General features: G+C 47.9%; 1 protein-coding gene across 1 annotated transcript in view; it reads right to left on the reverse strand.

Moving 5' to 3' along the window:
• Window positions 1-4,766: 4,766 nt before the first annotated feature.
• Window positions 4,767-10,811, reverse strand: part of bcl11aa (BAF chromatin remodeling complex subunit BCL11A a) — a 47,800-nt gene continuing 41,755 nt past the window's right edge. Inside the window, exon 3 of the mRNA XM_036984529.1 lies at window positions 4,767-10,131. Within this exon, the coding sequence (XP_036840424.1) occupies window positions 7,928-10,131 (2,204 nt within the window). The 3' untranslated portion in view covers window positions 4,767-7,927. The remainder of the gene's footprint in view (window positions 10,132-10,811) is intronic.

Genomic DNA, 10,811 nt, shown 5'->3' on the forward strand with positions numbered 1-10,811 from the left:
GTGAGTGTGTGTAAGCGAGTGTGAGAGCGTATGTGGGTGTGTGAGCGTGTGTAAGCGAGTGTGAGGGTGTGTGAGCGGGTGTGTGAGTGTGTGTGGGAGCGCGTGTGTGGGCGAGTGAGTGTGTGAGCGTGAATGTGTGGGTGTGTGCGTGTGCATGTGTGTGAGCGAGTGTGTGAGTGAGTGTGAGAGCGTATGTGGGTGTGTGAGCGTGAATGTGTGTGTGAGCGTGTGTAAGCGAGTGTGAGAGCGTATGTGGGTGTGTGAGAGCGTATGTGGGTGTGTAAGCATGTGTGAGAGCGTGTGTGGGTGTGTGGGTGTGTGAGCGTGTGTGAGAGCGTGTGTGGGTGTGTGTGTGAGCTTGTGTGAGAGTGTATGTGGGTGTGTGTGAGCGTGTGTGAGAGTGTATGTGGGTGTGTAATCGTGTGTGAGAGCGTTTGTGGGTGTGAGAGCGTATGTGGGTGTGTGAGCGTGTGTGAGAGCGAAGTGTAGGTGTGTGAGAGCGTATGTGGGTGTGTGAGCGTGTGTGAGAGAGTATGTGGGTGTGTGGGTGTGTGAGCGTGTATGAGAGCGTGTGTGGGTGTGTGAGCGTGTGTGAGCATATGTGGGTGTGTGTGTGGGTGTGTGGGTGTGTGTGTGAGCGTGTGTGAGAGAGTATGTGGGTGTGTGGGTGTGTGAGCGTGTGTGAGAGCGTGTGTGGGTGTGTGAGCGTGTGTGAGCATATGTGGGTGTGTATGTGGGTGTGTGGGTGTGTGAGCGTGTGTGTGAGCTTATGTAGGTGTGTGGGTGTGTGAGTGTGTGTGTGGGTGTGTAACGCCATACCAGTCTGGGGCTGCAAAGCACAGAAGGGTCACCTTTTAAACTTAACACAGAACACAGTGAGTTCTAGACAACACAGATGGTATTACTGCCCTGTTCCCTCCCCTCCATACACACACACACAGCTGAACACACACACACACACATTAGGTCAGCTCAGCTGTCCTCATGTATTCCCTCTGTTTTCAGCTTGCTAAGGTGACCCGGCCCCCTCGTCTGTGCAGCTGCAATTAACCCCACCAGCCATGGCTGTGTGTAGTTAAAACATACTCATTCTTTGGAATACGGAGGTTTTATCACACACACACACACAGACGCACAAGGACATGTACAAACACAGACACACACAGAGGCACATAGACATATACAAACGCACACGGACATATACAAACACAGACACACACACACAGATTAGCTCCTGTCTTATCCAGCTCTAGCCAGTGGATTTTCCAGTGGCCTGGCCTGGAGGTGAGGCCTCTCTATGGGGTCACAGCAGAAAGATAAGCCCTGGATGAGACCCAACCATTGAGACATAGCACAGAAGGGTGTACTTTACGGAGTCAGTGTGAAGGCATAGGGGACAGATAGTGTCTGTTTTGTCTACTTCTTGACATGGACACAAGGGGTGTCCAAGAGGTCTCTACGCTGTCTGCATTCCAGTCCCCATTCACTTCTCCCCTGACAATGAATTTGAACTTGAGACACAGATTTAGAGAGGGGGAGTGGTGAAATAAGAGTGGGGGAGGGAGTCGTCGTGATTGTGGTCGTCGTCCCCCCCCCCCCCCCCCCCCCCCCCCTTAACCCCACTGTCAACACTCTCTGACCTTTGAACTCTAAACTGGGGGTAGACATCTCCCCCTACCCTCCCTTCTCTGCCCATCCCCCCTCCAACCCTGCAGCAGCCTAGTCTCAACTTTATCTGTGGTGTCAACACCTTGCATTCCTAGGCTCCTTGTCTATCTATAGACTTTAACCTTCCTGGGCTCAGCAAACAGCCTTGGCCAGGACAAGGCCAAAAATGATCAGTCACGCCATCCACAGACAGAAAGAGAGAGGGGGGGGGGAGCGTGGTCAAGAGAGAGTAAGGATTGAGAGAAAGAGAGAAATAGAGAGAAAAAGAGAAAGAGAGGTGGATAGCCAAAGGAGGAGGAGACAGAGGGTGGGGGATGGGGGAAGAGAGCGAGATCTAGGGAGACAGAGAGCTACAGAGAAGGATTTATGATGAAGTCACACAGTGATGGCCAGTCAAGGCCAGGGGCACTGATAAGGCGGTGAACTTTGAACTTTCCCTCCGTAGCCTGACAAGTCACAATCACACCAAAGAACATGACCCCAAAATACCAGCTGCTACATCAAGACTAACTGACATCCAGTGTTGAACCCAATGGACTGTCATCAACTGAAGACATCAACGATTTCTTGTGTCTGTCCTGCGCCAAAAGCTGAACGTGCTTCACATGTAGCATGGCTGTGTTTTGACTGAATGTGTGTGGCACATCGTCTCTGGATTCTACGCCTCCCTCTCGGCTGGATTTGGGCCTTTCTGAGATAGTGGAGGCTATGATTTGCCCATGCTGGTCTTTTTGTGAGCGTTTAACACCTGTTTATTACGTGGTTATTAAATGTTTAATAAGGATGAGGCACAAAATCACAGTAATACAAACAATAGCTATCTTGGGATCAATCTGTCTCATTAATCAAGAATTCCAATATAAATACCATATTGGGAGTGTTCCATTTAAGCACTGATCTAGGATCTGTTTATATTTCCCAATCCTACTGTAGCCTTCACCATTAGCAAGGAAAACACATAACTGACCTTAGATCAGCAGTTAGAGTCAACCTCTTACTTAGCTTTATGTATCTGCCCTGCGTCCATTATTCAGTGGTTGTGTAGAGTAATGGTCAGTGAGTGGCTATTAAGTAGCATTTACTTTGTGTCCATCTCAACTATACCACTGTGGTCAGATTCATACTGTATAGACATGCACAGGATAAGCATGTAGGCTGCTCTACATGGTAGATGCATTTAATTAAAGAAGCCAGGCACTGTAATGTATGCAATACAGCCACAGAGATGCATGCACACAAGCATGCGAGTACGGACACACACAGACAGACACACACGCACGCGCACGCACACACACACACACACACACACACACACACACACACACACACAAACTTTGACCACATTCTATTCAGCAACGCTCCCAGGGCAAATAACAAAACCACAGCCTGTGAAAACACGCTTTCTTCAGTCTTTGGAGAATCTTCAACTGTAAAACACTGGCGGGAGAAACATCCATGGGAGTTTATAGGGACTGTGGGTCATGCTTGTATAGATTTTATAACAGTGACAAATGCATTATGCTTTAAACGTAAACTAGCTTCTGGAGCCCCAGTAAAGCTGCAAAGGCCTGAATGCTTTGTGAGTTTATAACACAATGAATATATCACAGAGGGAGATAGAAAAAATAGAGCTGATTTGTTTTATTTGCCTGGCCGGCTCTGCCAGAGGCCAGTCGCATTGTTCAACAAGGAGAAAAGAGGCGACCGCTGCTGCTATGGCTCCAGGAGCACTGAAAAAGGAGGAAGTAATGTAAAGCTTTGTGGCTCACCCACATGCTCACATGAAACAGGGCCTCAAAACAAGTGGCTGTTGTTTATGAAGAACAAAGCACACACTTGTTGTTCTTGTGGAGAATACTTTTTCTAATACACTAAGTGAGCGCTAGTCGATGAACACAGCTGCCAGGTGTCATTGTCTCTCCTACAAGGGGGATCTAATGTTTGAGTTGGAATGGGTGGCGGTTGGTGGAGGCTATTATGATGGATGGATTTTGACAGATGTATTACTTTTCAATAAGTCTGAGTAAACAGGGAGAGGTAATGATATTTAAGTCAACTTTGAGGGGCTGATACATAGAAAGAGTGGTGGTTGCCAGGGCCAGCATCAGCCATAAGCAACATTAGTGGCCGTTTACGGCCCTCGGCCGCGAGGAGGATCCAATTACTTTTAAAAAATTCAAGAACTTACTGCTGGGAGTCAGAATAGTAGAATACACAAGGTGCAAGTTCAAAATTTGGTTGTGCATCAGCAGTTTTGCTCTTGTTATGTCAAATAACATTTTTTACATTGATAAGTTAGTCTAGCCAGCTATCTAAACTTGTTGTAGCAACCAAATCTCACTTAGGGCCCCCAAAATGCTAGGGCTGGCCCTGGTGGTGGCAGTGACGTTGGGAATGGGGAATAGTTGCAGAAAAGGGAAGGGCGAGAGGGATGGACACTACCAGCACCATGAGTCCCATTGAGGAGTGACATGTACTGTATGTGACATGTATGTGCTCAGAGATAGCGTGAAAACTGTCTGCAGTCACGCCACTAAAGCTGATACCTACAGACACGCACACACAAACACACACACACTTACACTGGCTCGGCTATCCTGGCCCGACAGGTTAGGTGACACAACACATGTCACATGACCCTTGTACATCCATTGCTGAGCCTGTCACTCCCCCTCTCCCCCTCAGGGCAAAACAAACCAGTGCAGTGCCAGAGGGAAGGGAAGGGCGAGGAGGAACAGGGGGAGGCATGTGGGAAAGTTCAGCAAGTCCGGGTACAGCTCAAGACTGAATGACCTCATTTAGACACACATGCTGTAGAAGCAGTATGACTGGCTGGAGAGGGCAACCATGACACCAGTATGGTCCCCATTTCATATAGGCATATGCATACTCTAGACAATTGTGACACACAAACACACACACGCATGCATCACAGGAGGTTGCTGAGGGGAGGACGGCTCATAATAATGGCCGGAACGGAGTATATGGAATGGCAAACCCATTGAAACCAGGTGTTTGATGTGTTTGATACCATTCCACGTCATCCACAGACTTGGCCTGCTCCAAACATCTAGCCACATGACGCACAAACAACAGAATTATACTTTCATTTTTTTTATTAATTGTTTTTCAATAAAGGGACAAAATGGGTGTGTGAACAGGATAATGCAGACAACTGCCAGAAAACACAGACAGTGGTTTTCCCAATACAACTGAACAGAGACCAGAAACAAAACACAACAAAAAGAGCTAGTCCAATGACCTTAGGCCACTCTTTAAAAAACAAAGAAATAATATTATAACCAAAAATACAAATAAAACAAAAAATGATCCATTCCATGCCTCTGTTTTGAACAGAGCATAGGCAATAATAAATAGTAACTCCCATAGTAAAAGATAAAGGTCAAGTTCAAGTTACAACAAACAGCTCTCAGAACAAGAATAGAAAATGCTGATAACAAAATATTCCGCATTGCCATTTACAAAAAAGTCTCAACTCAAGCAGGCTTCTCTCCGTCTCCATTTCATTTCCATTTTTAAATATGCTTTGCATATGAAAGTATATCCAATCTAAATATAAAGCACCATTTAGTATTTGGCAATGAAAAAAACCCTGCAAAACATTGATTATTTTTCAAATTCATTTATTTTGACGCTTTTTTTAAATCGATGTACTGCATATGAAGTAAGTTCATTTTTTTTCTTCTTAAGATGTTGGAATGTAGTCAGGTGGGAAAGACAGAAGCACAAAACTAAACAGCCCGACGTCAGCTTGCATTGCTGCTTACAGAATGGCAGCAGGGGGAGGAGGTCCAAACCAAACCAAAGAAGATATGTACAACCACCTGTGAAAGCAGGAACCAGCGCGGCGCGGCAGCCATCTTATGGCCCACTGCGCCCAATGCCACATACGTAATTATTTTTTTTATTGGGTTTTCTTTCATTTCTTTAAACATACAAATAATTCGCACTATATTATCCTGCCAAATTAAAAATATATACCGTGGCAGCTTGTTTTTTTTTTCACTACCAAAAAAGGTACGTAAATACCTCTAAAGAGAACAAGCAACAGTTAAAAATACGAGCCTCAATATAAATACTATAGTGCCTACGCTAAGTGAACATTGAATTCAAATACCATTCTAGACATACAGAAAAAAGTAGACCATAAATGTGTTTAAGCATAGGAATTGACATGAGTGTGCATCTTCCTATATTTAAGTTCTCTGTTATATATTCATATATAATCTTAAGCCTTTCCCCAATGCAAATTTCATTCAACCTGAAGAGCCGCGAAGAGCCAAGGCAAAATAAAAAGTCACTGATTTTTTCCCTCCATTCTATATATACTGTGATCGGGTCTTGAACACCACCAAGACGGAGAGGAAAAGAGAAACAACAACAAACTTAAATACAGTTTCCCCTAAAGATAATGACGTGTTATATAAAAAAAAAATATGTCATTTTAATATCTATACCAAAAAAAGAAAAAGATTTGTACAAAAAAAATAAGAATCTTGCAGTTTGAGCAGCAAGTTTGTTATCTAGCTGAGGGAGCTTTTACCCAGTCACACCACTGAGTGCTTTGCTGGGATTTCTTGGGGTTAAATAACAATGGTCAGAGGTGAAGGATTAGGGTCAAGGGTTGGGGGGTGGAGTGGCTGGCAACATATCCTGTATTCGTCACTATATAAAACAACGGAATTTTAGTCATCAGTCAGCATTTTAGCAAGTTTTCCCTTAAGCGTATACCTGTAAACTGGGAAAATTGAACAGTGCAATTATAGGACAATTTTGTCCTATAAATGACAGTCTAACTTTAGACTGGACCGCTGTACCGACGTTGTACCAACGTTAGACACTTTTAGAGTATCTGTACAGACTCTGAGGCAGAGTGACAAGTGCTCTTTCACCATCGACTGGGGTGGATGTCTGCAACTCAACGAGGAAAAAAACTCCTTTCAAGTCAACACAAACAGCAAACAGTACAAAAACAGAAAGTTAATAAAGATCCATCTGCCCTGTATTACAAACCCCTGTATGATTATTTTGTCTCCACCTCCTTTTCAAGAGCCCTGGCATGGGTACAACTGCCATTCTTAAAGATGTTTTTCTTTTAAGTTTAGGCAATTCATAGATGGATAGAACGTTTAAATGTATTGTAAAAAAAAAATATGTCAAATTAAAAAAAAAAGAAGAAAGAAATCTCCCCCCCCCCCCCCCCCAAGCACACCATTCTGTTAGCTTCTAATTATTTGTAACTTTTCTGACTAGCTTGTATTCATTTGAATGTCCTCGTATCGTCTGGTGTGCTGGGAGCTTAGACACTGCCTGCACCCGCACTGATAAATCCAAGCAGCATCATAGGTTTGTGCTACTGCAAATACATGCCAGCTCTCAAGTCCTCAGAGCACTATAAAAGTCCCACGAATTTAGGATTGTACATTACAGAGCATCTTTGTGTTCAGTACCTCCGTACCAGAAATGAACTATACAAACAGTTCAGTTATACACAATACTGCCTGTACCGTGCCTGCTGAAAACCTCACAATTTAAAGATACTATAATACATAGCAGATCATAAGATTATTAACTAATGCAGTTTCAAGATATCAAAGGCACTCTTTTTTTTGTTTGTTTTACCAAATGATAGTACAAATTCAAATCTTAAATCATCCTCGTCTTTTTTAAGTCATCCAAAGGCTGGCACTGCTTTACCTTTAGTAATCAAGCCAATTCATAGATGATTTTTTTTGAACCCCATAGGGACAGAAGATGTTTTAGAAAGATGAAGGTTAAGTGCGATTCCCAGGTCGTCCAGAGAGGGTTAAGCTGAAGACTGTACATGATATGTGGTATGCAGCATGGTCGTTTCATTCTTCTCTTTTCTTTTTTCAAATAAAAACAGAACAAGAAAACAGCAACACATTTTACTCAACAACTAACCAACCAGGGACAATTTCAATTTTTTTTTAATTAGCCAAAACATACCATGCATGCTGTCTAATTATCAAAAATGGGAAAGGATAATCGAAAAAGAAAATAAGTACACGACATGTAAATTATTGCACAAGAGAAAGGCTCGAAGTTTTGCGTCAATGCAATAGTATTGCCCCGATACAGATCATGCATTCAAGGAGTAATGGAAACGGGGTGTGCTGGTCCAGAGCACGTTGTCTTAGCTTCCACCGGACTGGTGAAAGAAGAAGGGGGAATGTACAGGGGACTGGGGAGGGAGGGAGGGCTGATGAAACCCCCACTACTCCGACTTAATTTCGGCACTCAAGGGGCGGTCACTGTGCCATTTTTTCATGTGTTTCTCCAAGGTACTGTACACGCTGAAGGGCATCTGACAGATCTCACACTTGAACACGTCCTTGCCGATCTGCCCGTGTGTCTTCATGTGGCGTGTGAGCTTGCTGCTCTGGGCGCAGGCGTAGTTGCACAGCCCACACTTGTAGGGCCTCTCTCCCGTGTGGCTGCGCCGGTGCACCGTCAGGTTGCTGCAGTTCTTAAAAATCTTGCCACAGTACTCACAGGTGTCGCTGCGGCGGCTGCTGTCCTTGGAGCCAGGTCGAGTCAGCGGAGCCCCAAGGTGGGGCGTGCTCCCCCCGCTCCCCGTCCCGCTGCGGCCCGACACCCCCCCATCCAGTTCCCCAGGAGGGGTGGAGAAGCGCAGGCTGCCGTTCTCCGACGAGTGCTCCGAGGGAGAAGAGGCAAAGGGCGATTGTCTGGAGTCCCCCGGGAAGTTCAGAAAGGGGTCCTTGAATTGTCGGGAGGCAGCGTATCCGGCCAGCCACTGGGAGTAGACGTTTTCTGTGTTGGGGATGGTGGGTGTAGGTAGGTCAAACTCCTTCTCCAGCTTGATGCGTTTGGAGAAGGGGCTGAGGGGGCTGGGGCTGCCCAGGAGCAGCTTCTTGGAGAGGCCCACAGAGGCAGCTTCGCTGGGGGATGTGCCACGCCCGTTGATGGCCACAGCCGATATGCAGCCCCCCTCACCGCGGTCCGACTCCAGCGCTGAATCCTTGTCACACATCTGCCGTTGTGTGTGCTCGCGGTTTTGGTGGTGGTGTGTGTGGTTTTCTTGGCCCAGCGCACTGCGCTTGTGTGCGTGAAATGCTTCGCTGAAGTGCTGCATGCTGGCCGCCAACCCCATGCCCTGAATCACCTCAGGCAGCGAGCGAGGGATGGTACCCTCCTCTCCTCCTACCAGACGACCCACAACCTCCCCGTTCCCAATGCTGCCGTTGTTCTCATGGTGCCTCGCTGCCTCCAGACTCAAGCTGAAGTGGTAGCTGTTGTTGTTCCTCCTTTCCACTTTCTCTTCTTCCTCCTCCTCCCCCTCCTCTTCCTCCTCTTCCCCCTCTTCTTCTTCTTCCTCCTCTTCCTCCTCCTCCTCTTCTTCTTCCTCCTCCCCATTCTCCCGGCGCAAGCGGTTGTTCTCACTCTTAAGCTTGGCCACCACTGACTTGAGGGCGCTGCTGGCGCTGCCCATTCGCTCGCTGGTGCCCGGCTCGGGTGAGGAGGCTGCAGAGAGTCCATCTTCTGACTTTTCGGCGTTGGGCGAGCCCGACTTGTGCATATGTGTCTTCATGTGGCGCTTGAGTTTGCTGGCCTGGGTGCAGGCGTGGTCACACAGACTGCACTTGTAGGGCTTCTCGCCCGTGTGGCTGCGCCGGTGCACGATGAGATTACTCTGGAACTTGAAGCTCTTGCCGCAGAACTCGCACGACTTGGTCTTCAGAGGAGTGGAAGGCTGGGGGCCCGAGGAGGGCAGCGGGGTGCTGGGGGTGGTATGAGAACCCGAAGGGGACTGCATGGAGGGAGGAAGGGGAGGGGGGGTGGACAGGTAGGGAGGCTTGCCCCCACCGCCACATCCTCCACCGGACTGGAATGGTTGGAGCAGCCGTTGCATAGGGCTGGGCCGGTTGGGAGAGTGGGGGGGAGTGGACCCTGAGGTGTTGCCCGCCAGCTCCCTCAGCCGGCGGGAGAAGTCCATGGCCGATGAGGGGTCCAGGGGCATGGGAGGGTTGAGGCGCAGCACCCTGTCGAAGGCACTCGGATGGTGGGCTGCCAGCGCTAGCTCCTCTGGGCTCAGGTGGTGGGGGTCCAGGTGGTGGCGCGGAGGGGGGCTGAAGAGTGGCGGCGTTGGGGGGAAACGCTGCTGTCCACCCACTCCGTCCCGGCCCCCCGAGCCTGGTCCTGGGATGCGGAGGAGGCTGAAGGGGCTGGCCTCGGAGGGCAGGTGGAGGCCGTGGAGGGGGGGCTGTGAGGGGCAGTCTGCACCCCCGCCCAGGGAGGAGGGTCTGCCCATGCGGGGGGTGAGGGGGCTGCCATGGCCGTGTTCGCTTTCCAGGTAGATGCGGAAGCCATGGGTATTCTGGGCGTGCTGGAGCAGGAACCAGGCGCTGCCGTAGGCCTGTTTACAGGTGGTGCAGGTGTAGGTACTGGGCTCTTCCTTACCTGCAGGGGGACAGAGAGGAAGAGGGGACACATAGTTAGACTCATGTTCACATCAATCAATTAATTAAATAATATACATTATTGATGACCAAAGGAAATGAGTTAGAGTTCAGCTCCATTCAGCTGTGCTGCATTTGACTCGTGCTTGACTGTCTTATGGATCAAACATATTTTTAGAAAGCCTCTTAAAATGGGGGGGGGGGGGGGGGGGGGGGGGGGTCACAGCTTCCTCTAGCCTGCCATGGGACACTGTTATCCCGGCTGACTGTGAGCAGCCTCTCAGCGTGCTACAAAGCAAACAATGACCGCTGTCTCTGCAGAGAACACACTCCGCAGAAAACCCACTCCCATTGATGTACAGAAATAACCCCTAACCCGAGAAACACAACCCCACTAAGCATAGCAGAGACCACTACAGTACTAAGGAGGACTAAGAAGTGTATGCCTCTAATTTTGGATTTGTTATTTTAAGAAGTCACATCGACACAGACAGTATAACTGTGTTATAATCCTTTACTCTGAATGGTGGTGCACACACACACACACACACACACACACACACACACACACACACACACACACACACACAAAAAGAAAAGCCTCTTGCGGTGCATAAATAGAACTGCCCTCTCAATCGCGGCCCAGTGAAGTAGTCCGCCGCTTGTGACAGCAAAGGAACA

This window comes from Oncorhynchus mykiss, chromosome 1 (assembly GCF_013265735.2).
Source record: "Oncorhynchus mykiss isolate Arlee chromosome 1, USDA_OmykA_1.1, whole genome shotgun sequence".
Taxonomy (NCBI): Eukaryota; Metazoa; Chordata; class Actinopteri; order Salmoniformes; family Salmonidae; genus Oncorhynchus; species Oncorhynchus mykiss.